The 12691-nt window shown below is 49.5% G+C and overlaps 1 protein-coding gene across 1 annotated transcript in view; it reads right to left on the reverse strand.

Moving 5' to 3' along the window:
* Positions 1–1291: 1291 nt before the first annotated feature.
* Positions 1292–12691, reverse strand: part of LOC115471369 (protein CBFA2T3-like) — a 92633-nt gene continuing 81233 nt past the window's right edge. The window contains exons 9-12 of the mRNA XM_030205067.1: positions 11019–11087; positions 8904–8968; positions 3052–3240; positions 1292–1594 (exon numbers count right to left, since the gene is read on the reverse strand). Coding sequence (XP_030060927.1) covers positions 1292–1594; positions 3052–3240; positions 8904–8968; positions 11019–11087 — 626 coding nt within the window. The remainder of the gene's footprint in view (positions 1595–3051; positions 3241–8903; positions 8969–11018; positions 11088–12691) is intronic.

The raw sequence follows: 12691 nt of genomic DNA on the forward strand, positions 1-12691 counted from the left end.
ATAAAATATTCTACAATGTCTGGGTTTTTTTTTCCTACTGTTCTTTGCTTATCCTTTTAACCCCAGAAAAGGACATAAAATTCAGAGACCCCCCCCCATCCAATCTCCCCCCCCAAAACAAGCCCATACTCCCACCCCCAGGCAAAAAGGGAGAGCTCCCACGGACGTGTAACTAGGTGAAGATAAAAGTCAGAACAATATCTACAAATCGTGTGTCCTTTCCCCCCAAAGAAGATATACTGTAAAAATCTGCCTTTTTTTTTTCCGGTGATTTCATTTGGAAGAAAGAATAGCAGAACCAAGGAAATTTAGAAGAAGAGAAGCAGAAAACCTTGACAAGAGGTAGAGGAGGAGCAGACTCCAGAGCAGAGAAGTGTCTGTTACTCCTTCCGCAAGGAGAGGGCTGAGTCCGGGCCTTCCTTTCTCTGGGGACCAGTCTCATCTGTGTTTCCTTCTGCTGCTTTTGCTGGAGGATGATGAACTTAGTGGATCACAACCTGGGAGGGGAGGGGTACAGCGGGACCTGGACACCAGTCACTGGGTTGGAGGTTCTTCTGTGGAGTAATGGGGCTGCTTTGGGAGCTGAGGGGTAACGGAAAGGGAGGGGGGGGGGGGGTCTTTATCCTCTATCCAAGTCTACAAACCTTTCCCACCCTCCCCAGTGCCAATAAAGCAGCGTTTGGTTTAAAAGAAACTGACAGTGCGTGTCCTGCGTTTTCACACACACAAACAAGAAACACAATTGAAACTTTGGCAGTGGAGAAAAGTTTGGAGTTTTTTTTTAAACATTTTGGGTTGTTTTTTTTGGATTCCCTTTAGGAGCAGAGGTGTGTGTGGTAATGTTCTTGGCTAGCTAGCAAAAGGTAGTTATACAGGTAAGCTTTCCTTAGCTTGATTCTTATCTGTTTTTTTTTTTCTTTTTCAATATTTTTGGAATTTCATTTAAAGCCAAAGAGTGTGAGCACTGTTCCTGAACCAGTTCCTGGCGGTCTGAAGGTGGCGTTCTCTTTGCGTCGCATGACGTTCGTGAATGGATTTGGCTTTTCAATTCATCGAGGTGCTTTGCTTTCGTTCGGCGCAGCTCAGTTTCCTCTTTCAAACCGGAACAAGAAATGATCAACAGGCTTCTTAGTTTGGCTCTGAGCTGCGTTTTAAGGTTGCCCAAATGTTTGCAGACCCGCCCTCGCAGCACTAAGACATACAAGGTGCCACTTCTCTTTGCTGAAACTAAAGCAGAAATTCAAGAGACACGTTGAGGAGATCAGCCATGGGCTAGAGGTCAGTTGGAAGGTCACGGTCTCCGGACATTTGCAGGTAGCTGAGGAAGTTGCATTGGAGAGAGGATGACGTTAGCGGGAGGCAGTCTCTGCTGGGCCGGGAGTGGCTGGGTGCCAGATCGGGAGCTGGGCTCACTGGGGCTTCCAGGGTCTGGCTGAGCCGCGCTGGGAGCCGCCGCCGGGAGCCCTTGTAGACCCTGGCCGCACACGTGATGATGTTTTTCCCAGTCCTTGTGCTGGCAGAAGGAGCCGCAGTATCGCGCCGTGTTACAACCGCTTGCACGTCTCGCTTGCCTCCGCCCGCAGTTCCAGCAGCTCTGTACAGACAGACAGAAAGACACAGGGTCAGGCGAGGGGGGGGCTTAAGGGTCTGGGCTCTATCCATTCCCAGCAGCGGTGGCACCTGAGCTCAGTCTCGGGATGGATGGAAGTCTCGTCCTTTGCATTTTTGTTTTAGTTTGGGTCTGAATGAACATCTTTAGCAAAAGAACAGAGAGAGCCCAGCTTCATCTGCCCCGGGAGGAGGTGACAACACATGTAAAATTGTTATGCAATAAAGTATCTGAGTCTGATATGGCTTCCCAGAGAACATGATGCAGGGTCTATAGGCGAAGGGAGTTTTGGATTTAGCTCATCCCTTTCTCAGTGGTACAAGACAAATTACATCCAGGGTCAGCAGGTTGTTCCCTGCCTCTGGAGGGCGCACAATCTGAGTTTGTACCTGAGGCAGTGGAGGGTTTAATGGTTTGCCCAAGATCACAAGGAGCAGCAGTGGGATTTGAACTCTGGATTTTCTGGTTCTCAGCCTGCAGCTTTAACCATTAAGTTACTCCTCCAGCAAAGAGAGAGACATCCACAAAGGGACGAAGAATCATTCAAATTCAATTGAAAAGGCTGTTGTGCAGGGGCTGGGAGGGAGGTGGAGGAAGGGGGAAACCCACCGTGTCTAAGGAACACTAAGTCCATGATAAGGGTGAAATCCACCCAAATGTGCCTCTGGGACAAAGAGAACCCCATTTAGTTTACTGGGGGCGCAGTCGCAGGAAGGCTGGCTGGAAAAGGAGGCGGCATTCTGGGGGTGCCACGGGGAAGTGCTGGATGACACAGTGTGGGGTTTGGGTCTCAAGTGTAGGGTGCCACAGGGAGCGCTGGATACCAGTGTGTGCGGTTGGGGTTCTCAGGGTGGAAGTTTCACAGAGAGTGCTGGGTGGCATTGTGTGTGTGTGTGGGGGGGGGGGGGGGGGGGGGGGGTAGGTGGGCTGGGCAAGGTTTTATTTTTCCCATAGAGGCGTACATAAAATAATATGTTTGTTTCCCCAGTGCTCGTTTTTCCTGTGTTATTCTGCATTTGCTTTGAAGTTCTCTCTTTTCCTGAAGTGCTGGTGGATTTTATGTCGACTCGAATGATTTGCTAAGATCTCAAACTCAGGCCAAGGTTTTAATCATAGGTTTAATCATTTACCTGCTCTTTTTTTCCTTAGAGAAGATTTTGCATTTTCGATTCTCAGGGCAGTGGGTTCCTGTTCTTTTGACGGAGCGTTACCCAGTTCCCTGCACCTCTAGCAGTACATCAGTTCCCACAGTTTCCAGCAGGACCTGGTGTGTCCCTAGAATCCCTGTGTCCTGGATTTGTGCACTAGGATGGGCCGTGAGTGTTCTGGCCTATCCACCAGATCCTCTTTTCCCCCTCTAGTCTGGGTTAGTGGTGGACGGCAGTTTTCTTGACCCTCTTTCCTGAGGTATTACGTGGCAGAGAGAGAGAAAGTTCACTCACTGGACTCCTCCTGCTGACCGATGACGGTTCTGCGCATCCTCCGATGCCTTCCTCTTCGCCTCCGCCAGGGACCCGCTCCATCTTTGCGCGCTCTGAGGTGATGAGATCGTGAGCCTTGCGCTCTGCTTCAGACACGGCCTTCTGCAGCTCCAGCATGGCCTGTCGCTTCACTTCGTTCACGGCTTTCCTCTGCAAAGGGGGAGCAGCACCGACAGAAGCAAGACACGGTGAGAAAAGTACGATCCGTGGGCATATAGCAGAAAAGTCCATGCAGAGAGTCCTGTAGCTACTCAGGATTTATAGCAATCATATCATACATGCACACAAACACGGCTCCCCCACACACATATACATGCATGTACACATACATGTACACAAACACATATTCACACACAGACGTACACGTGCACATCCCCACACACTCAGACACACGCATACACAGATGTGCACACACACACATACACACATATATACACAGACACACAAACATGTGCACACACACAGACATATGCAGATATACACATACATGCAGACACATATACTGTGCACACACATTCACACATATGCACACACACATGTGCACACACATATTTGCACACATACATGCACACACAGACATGCACATATGGCGCACACACATTTCACACATTTACATGCATGCATACATACACATACATGCAGAGACACCCATACATATACACACATGCACCAACACATGTACACACACATTACACATTTACATGCATGCACACATATATGCACATACATACAGAGACATACATATACACACATGCACACACACACACATATACATGCATACATATACACATACATGCACACACACACATTCACATATGTGCACATACACACATGCATGCGCATACAGAGACACACACACACAGGCTAAAAGAGAACACCAGGGTCTCGTAAGCAGCAGTCAGGGCCGCCAAGAGACTGGGTCAGGCCCGGGAAAAGGCCGCCTCCGGGCCCCCCCCCCACCCACCACCGGGCCCTCTCTCCACCCCCAGGCCCTCTGCACTGACCTTAAGTGCCTCACCTTCGAAAGCGCAGCAACAAGCAGCGGCAGACCACTCCTTCCTTCCGTCCCACACTCGGGGAAGTTACGTCAGGCGAGGGCGGGAACCGGAAGGAAGGGTGGCCTGCCGCTGCTTGCTGCGCTTTTTGAAGGTGAGGCGCTTAAGTTCAATGTGGTGGCGGCGCCGCCCTCCCCCCCCCAGAGGCCCGGGCCCGGGGAATTTTGTCCCCCCTGTCCCACCCTCTCGACGGCCCTGGCAGCAGTCAGCATGTACAGGTAGCAGTAACAGCCCTGGATGTGCTATTTAAAACTCTAATCTCCCCCCTATGGTTTTCCCTCTCTTTCAATCACTCAGAAGTGAATTAGCCCCTGGCAGTGGGCAATTCCTCTGCTTATTACTTTGAGGTCATGCTACTACTACTACTTAACATTTCTATAGCGCTACTAGGGTTACGCAGCGCTGTACAGTTGTAACAACGAAGGACAGTCCCTGCTCAAAGGAGCTTACAATCTGCCAGCTGGTCATGATTTCACCTTAAGCTCCTGACAGTGGGACAGTCTCTGAGGTTGGAATTTAGGAACTCCAGACAACAACTTCAATTTAGTCCTCACTGAATTTGATAAAATGACAACATTGTTCACATTTAAAACATCTCCCAGCACAATGGAGAGCTGAGCTGTTCCTGAGAACCAGCCCTCAAAACATACTGTGTGGAGTGTGTGTGAAAGTCAGAGTGCTGTGCGCATGTGATGTATTTTTGTGATTTGCAATGTGCAAGTATTATACAGTGTGTTTGTTTTATGCAAGTTGTGTAATATGTAGTGTTATGTACAGTAGAGTGTATAATGTACATTTGACCCCCACCCCCCTGAAAATGCCCATGCTTAAAGGGTGGGAGGAAGGATTAGGAGACAGAGCTGCTATTGACAGCCAAGTGGTATAATCATTGTAAAAGCCAGAGAAATAATAACACGTTTATAGCTTGAAGAAAATTCTGGTCTTTGGTACCAAGAGGGAAGTCCTGGGTGCCAAGACAGGAGAAATTTGTAATCGTGGTGTGGAAACCTCTGCACAAGACAGAAGGTGCCTGCAGCTGTGGCTCCTGACGTGGGAACAGAGAGAGGGGATGTGAATGAGGATCAGTGGCGTAGCCCTTGGCCGCCCCCCAAATTTCCTGTGGGACCCTGGTTTTGCTGGCCGAGGTCCCCAACCTCCACCAGCTGAAGCCTTGCCTAGCGCCATACTCAATGTCACTAAAGGAGCGTTGTAGGGTGTGAGGGGAAGACAGAGCAGGGCAGGCAATGCGGCGATGCTGGAGACCGGCACTGGACAACATTATCTGGCGGGGGATGGAGACCCCGCCAGCCAAGGTACTTGCTGCAGCAGTGGGTGGGGAGCAGTGGTTGCGGCAGACCAAACGTTTCCCCCCACCTCGGCTCCGCCCCTGATGAGGATAATCGCCTCAAGTGGGAGAAGCGGGGCGTGGGAGGCCCCTCACTTCTAAGCAGAGACCCTGATCAGAAGGAACAATCATGTGAGTGGATTGCGGGTTAATGAGACTAGTGCAGCTCCCCCACATACTAATTTTGCTACTTATAACTCCACAAGGCAACGTTACCTGCAGAAAGTCGGGAAAGAAAGCAGACTTAGTGCTTTGAGGGGACATGACGTGGCTAGTTACCCCACTTCACCTTCCTAAGGACTGATCGGAGGAGTGCAAAAAAGGAACTGAGGCGCCGAAGCACAAAGGCATCTGTGAAATATGGCTGCCTAGCCTCGGTTAAAATTTTGTGACTCGCAAAGAACAAATGATGCACGAAGGGGATCGCATGCAAATGAGCTGCACGGATCCCCCTTTCTGCATCGCTTCCAATTTGTGAGTCTGAGCTGTCAAATGCATTTGAAAACTCCAATGCACCGGACCCTGACTCCCTCCCTCCGCCCCCCCCCCCCCCCGCACACCAACAATTTCCAGGTGATCCAGTGGACCGTACACCGCTGCACCCAGCACCTGACCCTGGTGGGTATAGCAACATCCTTCCCTTCTCCCCTCCCTGGTACCTTAAAAAAGTTGAGCAGGAAGACAGGAGCAACAGCTCTGCCTTGACGCCACCATTTCAAATGGCAGTGCTCAGCCCCCGCCCGGTGCATTCTGGCAGGGTTGCCAGGTGGAAAATTTTTTTGCAGCCTAAAGGAGCCCAAAATCAGCCCAAAACCCGCCCAAACTCAAACCCCGCCCCTGACACCCCCGCCCCCGCGTCATCACCCCCGCCCCCGCCGTCATCAACCCCGCCCCCGCCGTCCATCGGCCCCGCCTCCCCCGTCATCGGCCCCGCCTCCCCGTCACTAACCCCGCCTCCCCCGTCACTAACCCCGCCTCCCACATCACAACCCCGCCCAGAAACGTCATTAACCCCGCCCACCGCGGCCGAAAAAAAGCCGGCGAAAAAAACCGCAAAGCGGCGAAAAAACCGCCCCGAAGCCAAAAGGAGCCCAAAAAACCGCAACCCGCCGCGGGCAAAAATTTCCCGCGGCGGGTCGCGGAAAACCGCCCAATTGGGCGGTAAAACCGCCCACCTGGCAACACTGATTCTGGGATGCACTGGGTGGGACTAAACACCATATAAGGAGGGGTCTGGGGTCCACCGGATCACTAGGGAATTTTGTCAGGGGTCTGGGGTCCACTGGACTACCAGACATTGCCTGCAGGGGGGGTTGTGGGGAGGGTTGAGGGAGGGACATGGAGGTTTGACTGAGAACAGGAGACGGCCATGATGTCAAAAAGTTGAAGCTACTTAGGTTAGTCTGTGTTTCCAGTCCCCCGTGTAGCTGTCCTTTTGCGTCCACTCAAAACAAAGGAAGCAAATCTATCAGCAGCTGCATCTACGTTGTCGTTCTTTGTTGTTGGTAGCATTTGTATTTATCTCAGTTATATTTTCAAACATGCCCGCTTGTGCAGCATCCGGATGTACACAGAGGAAGTATAATAACGGAATAGCTTTCATAGGTAAAGTAGTAATTTGTTATAAGTCGTAATCCGTGTGTCATTGGAGGGTTGGTATAGGGACACCCTAGCATGTGTTATATTCATGCAGAGATTTTTTTTTTTCTCCTGGTAAAGGGCCACTGAAACAGACGTCATGTTATGAGAATCAGGTGCTCAACATTCAGAGTCTCTATCTATCTATTATTTATTTACTTATATCCCACATTAACATGAATTAGGTTGAAACCTGGGAGCATTTAAAATATTTTTTTTTCTCTCTGTGCCTAGATCAAAAGAGAAAGATGGTTTGTGGGAACTGGCTCCTTTTGTTTTGTGGAAAGCAGTGTATAGTATAAAAATGTACTTTATTAGTACTATTTTAAAGAAAAGATATTAAATAATGGAGGGCAAGCTACCTTCATGCAGAAGTTCAGGGTCAGTCTAAATGTGCCAACATTTTTCAGTTCTTTGATACACATTTATTTCTTCTTCAAGTCCGTTTTCAACATTTCTCAGTTATTACCGAAATGCGAACACAATTACTAATGATACATTTGGATGTTACTGAATTCTATATTCTGTCTCACTGTGTTTCCAGCTTTGGAACAGTATAAGTCATCACAAGGACAAAATATAAGAAAACCAATGATCTGCATTAGGGCTTAAAGCCCAGTTAGTTATGTTTAAACAAATGAGAGATCTGCATGAAAGAAAATATTTATTTTTATTATTTGACTCATGAAATCAACTTGTCCCTGAAATATACTCGAAACAGAATAATCCATTTGTACAACAGAGATGTGATTCCATATGCCCCAATGAAAGGAGAGTTCAATTTTACTTCCAATCTTATAACACCAGGGCTTCCCAAGACAGATTACAACGGTTAAGATGAACCCATCAGTAAACAGGATCTCCCTCACTGAAATGTGTAGAACAGTGTAGAAAAATGAGCACAAAATACAGCCTTTATTAGTGCTGTTTCCACCAGCTACAATAATTTTTTTAAGCTCTTTTAGTGATATTCAGTTTTATTTCACGATATTATATCTACATAGGGACACTTTCAAATAAATTAAAAAAATGTTAAAAGTTAAAAAAAATTTTGTCCTCCAGCTTTTATCCAACTGGGACAGCTTTTGACTTTTTACAGATGGACCAGGCACAGGGACAGTCCATTATTTCTAATAATATTTACTATTGCTTTCAATAGCATTTTGCTGTTGTTTTGGGTTTACTTGTGACTCCGCCTACTGCCAGCAAGCTCCGCTACTGGCTTCAACCATATAATGAGGTAGATAGCCTTGTACCAGTGTTGCCAGTGGGGCGGGTTTTACCGCCCAATGGGCGGTTTTCCGCGACCCCGCCGCGGGAAATTTTGCCCGCGGCGGGTTGCGGTTCTTTTGGGCGGTTTTTTTGGGCTTCCCGGGCGGCTTTTTGGGCGGCCTCTTTTGATTTTTTTCGGCCGCGGGGGGCGGGTTAGTGACATTTTTGGGCGGGGTTAGTGACGTTTTGGGCGGGGCCGATGACGTGGGAGGCGGGGCCGATGACGTGGGAGGCGGGGCCGATGACGGGGAGGCGGGGCTGATGACGGGGAGGCGGGGCCGATGACGTAGGAGGCGGGGCTGATGACGGGGGGGCGGGCCCGGTGACGTGGGAGGCGGGGGTGGTGACGGCGGGGGGCGGGGCCGGTGACGCGGGGGGGGGGGGTGTCGGGGGCGGGGTTTGTGTTTGGGCGGGTTTTGGGCTGGTTTCTGGCCTGGATTGGGCTGGAAAAAAAATTTCTACCTGGCAACCCTGCTTGTACCTTCTCCTGTTCTCAATCTAACCTCCTTGGGTAGGGAGCGTAAGGCTGCCTGTTTGTGTTTCCCTTCCTCTTTCAACAGTTCCAGAGCTGTAAAATGAGCTCATTAGAGCTAGGTGCTCTGGAGCTGTGCATCTGGAATGCTCATAAAAATGCTAATGAGCTCATTTGCATGGGCTCTCGGTGGCTGCTAACGACATACGTTAGAGCCACGGAAAACTCCTTTGTGCATTGCTCGCTATATAACGTTTCCTTTAGACTGGCTACAACCAAGTCTACAGCAAACGTTAACAGCACGGTAAGGTTGTGCATCGGGCCCTGAGAGACTGACGAAAACGTATGCAACAGTTGTGTGTGTGTGTGTGTGGAGACGCACGTGGACTGAGTATACTGTTTCTGATTGTGTAGATAAGTTTTGAATAGGGTATTACCATATTTTGTCCCCCCCAAAAGGAGGACACATGCCCGCCCCTTTCACACGCTGCCCCGTCCTTTCACGCCCTTGCTCCACCCCCTGTCACATTTTCCCCCTCCCCCCGTCACACACCCTGTCACTCCCCCTCCCCATCACCCCCCTCCCCATACCTTACTACTGTCCTGGTGGTCTAGTGACCTCTTCGGGGCAGGAAAGAGCCCCCTCTTTCCTGCCCGGAGAGCTGCCCTGCATTGCATACTTCCTGTTCCTGATCTTGGCGCCAATTCAAAATGGCCGCCGAGAGTTGAAGTCTCGTGAGGGGGCTCTTTCCTGCCCCGAAGGCGGAAGAGGTCACTAGACCACCAGGGCAGTAGTAAGTAAGGGAGGGGAGGCTAGCAATCTGCCCGTTTGTCCGGATTTCTGGACCAGCCTGCTCATTTGTGCAGAAATCTGGACAAACGGGCAGATTGGCAAAACCCGCCGGTTGCCCGGACATGTCCCTCAAAAGAGGACATGTCGGGTAAATCTGGACATATGGTAACCCTAGTTTTGAAGCTGAGAACTCTTAAGTGCCCTGATATCACTGACTATGTTTTGCGCTGTGCTGACCATCTGAAGGAGAAATAACCACCCCACCTTGTATGTTTAGACCAAATTGACCTTTATGAACTGTTTTTCCAAGTTGCTAGTACAGCAAGTTAAAGTTTTTTGAAACTGAGACTGCTGGCAAATGCTTGGAGAGAGAGAGAGAGAGAGGAGAGAGAGAGAGAGAGAGATGAGAGAGAGAGAGAGAGAGAGAGAGAGAGGAGCAGAGAGAGGAGAGAGAGAGAGGTGAATCTGCCAGTGGAGCTGTAAGTGTGAAGACACTCCAGGAGGTGTGTGGATGAAAGAGACCTCCCCAGGGATTGATATGCAGTGCCATGTTTTGTGCCTTGTCTGTGTACTGTGAAGTGTGCATGTGATATGCAGTATGTTTGACATTGTATTTGAGTTGCTTGAAAGGTGCATGTTTGTGAGGTAATTGTGATTGCAGTGTCCAGTATTGTGCACTGTGATGTGTGTGTGCGATATGCAATGTATTTATTATGGAGTTTGTGTGTATTGTGTAATATGTCAGTACCGTGCAGTGTTGTGTTGTGTGTGTGTATTGTGCAGTGTATGTTTGTGTGTGTTTATTGTGTAATGTGTGTAGATTGTGCAGTATGATTGTTTATTGCGTAGTGTGTATGTGTGTGTTTATTGTGCATTGTGTGTGTTTGTACAGTGCGTGATTGTTATTATGTGATGTGTGTGAGTGTACTGTGCAGTGTATGTTGGGTGTGTTATGTGCAATGTGTGTGTAGATTGTGCAGTATGATTGTTTATTGTGTAGGTGTATGTGTGTTATTGTGCATTGTGTGTGTGTATGTACAGTGCGTGATTGTTTATTATGTAATGTGTGTGAGTGTACTGTGCAGTGTATGTTTGTGTGTGTTTATTGTGCAATGTGTGTGTATTGTGAATTGTGTGTATGTGCAGTATGATTGTTTATTGTGTAGTGTGTATGTGTTCTTGTGCAGCATGTGTGTGTTGTTGTGAAGTATATGTGTTTGTGTGATGTACAGTGTGTGATTGTTTATGATGTAATGTGTGTGTGTATTGTGGAGCTGTGTGATTGTTTATTGTGGTGTTTGTGTCTGTGTATTATGCAGCATGTGAGAGTTGTACAGTTCCTCTAGTACTCACCAGCTTTCCTCCAGATTTCCTCTGGCATGTAACCAGACTGAGGTCGATGATTAAACTCCCGATGAGACTCTACCATGAAAAACAATCACACAAGGAAATGTTGAGGCAGCAGTCTTCAAAGAGCCCTGAACGGCTACACGAAGGACTAGAAGAAGCTCCGTTTTAGCTGCTCAGAACGAGGGTGTTGGGGGAGGTTAGCCTGGGTCAGGGTCACAGGGTTTTAACACACACATCGCCTAACCCCACTCACAGGTAGACCAGCACAGAAACATTTGCAGCTGATGTTAAGCAAATCTTCCAGTAGGAAACGCCTCTGGCTGCTAAGAAATGCCCAGAAGCCAGTGGAGAGAGGAGCAGCAGGTGAGGAGGTTGTAATGGGCACTAGAGGGAGCTCTGACCCTCCTAATTTTGGAGGTAAAAGAGAGAGCTGCAGAGCAGAGACCTGCCCTCAGCCTGTCATTCCTGGTGGCATCACATTATCTCTTTATTATTTAGGCTTTGTGGGGGGGGGGGGGGGATTGATTGTATTCAGTGATGTAGTGACGGTAAAAATGAAAGAGTGCATGCAAGGAGAATAATCCCTAAGAATGGAAGATTTACCTACAGAAGGCAGTACTCTTCCCTGCCCCCTCCCAACAAAACACTGGAGCTCTCCTCACGCCTGCCCTGTACAAACTAAGTACCTGTATATAATATATAAACCAGTTTGACTGTAACCACATAGAGGCAGCATATCAAATTCCACCCCCTTCCGCCTCTGCCAAAGCTCTTCACTCCTGCCCTGCATTACCCGTCTCCTCCCTGCACAAGCTCTGTTGTTGCTCCTGCCAAGGCCCGCCGAGAGACTGAGCTGGGCCTGGGGCAGGACCGCCGCTGCCTCCCCCCCTGAACCGCTGCATAGCCAGACTATAAAAATTGGGGGGGGGGGGGGGGGGGGAGGCCGCAGTTCAAAGTGGGGAGGCACATTTTTCCTCACCTCCCTGCCCCCGCTGCAACTCCATATACCTTGGCTTGCAGGGCAGGCAATGCGGTGGAGAACAGTGCTGGAGGAAGGCTTGGGGACCCTCCCACCAGCCAAACCAGAGGTCCCGAAGCACTGGGTCTGCTACTCCCCAGCCTCTAAGGGGGGGAGGAGCAGGAGTCTTCTCTCTCCTCCTGTCGGAAACGCATCATCCGGGTCCCGTCAGGAGCAGGAGAGAGACAGACCCCGGCGCTGGGCCCCCCTAGGAGGCCAGGCCCAGGGGAATCTTGCCCCCCCCTCTCGGCGGCCCTGCATTTCTCCTCTCCTCATCCACCCCCCACAATTTTACCATGCTCCTCTCCTGTCATACATTACCCCTCCTTTCTTCCCCCCCCCCCCCCCACCTCTGCCAATGTTTCTCACTCCTATCCTCCATTACCCTTGTTATTTTAGTACTGAGTCCCCCACGTAGTGCAGTTTTATGCTGTGAGTGAGAGGGGCATTTTCGAAAGAGATGTCCAAGTTGCGATTTGGACGTCCTTGCAAAATGGCAAATCCAGGGGCGGGGAAACCTGTATTTTCGAACAAGATGGACATCCATCTTTCATTTAGAAAATACCGTGAGAGACGTCCAAATCCTTAAAATTTGGATGTCCCTAGATTTGGACGACCCTAGACATGGATGTTTCTGACTTTAGGCGATTTTCGAAAC

This window comes from Microcaecilia unicolor, chromosome 5 (genome assembly GCF_901765095.1).
Source record: "Microcaecilia unicolor chromosome 5, aMicUni1.1, whole genome shotgun sequence".
In the NCBI taxonomy this organism is placed as follows: domain Eukaryota; kingdom Metazoa; phylum Chordata; class Amphibia; order Gymnophiona; family Siphonopidae; genus Microcaecilia; species Microcaecilia unicolor.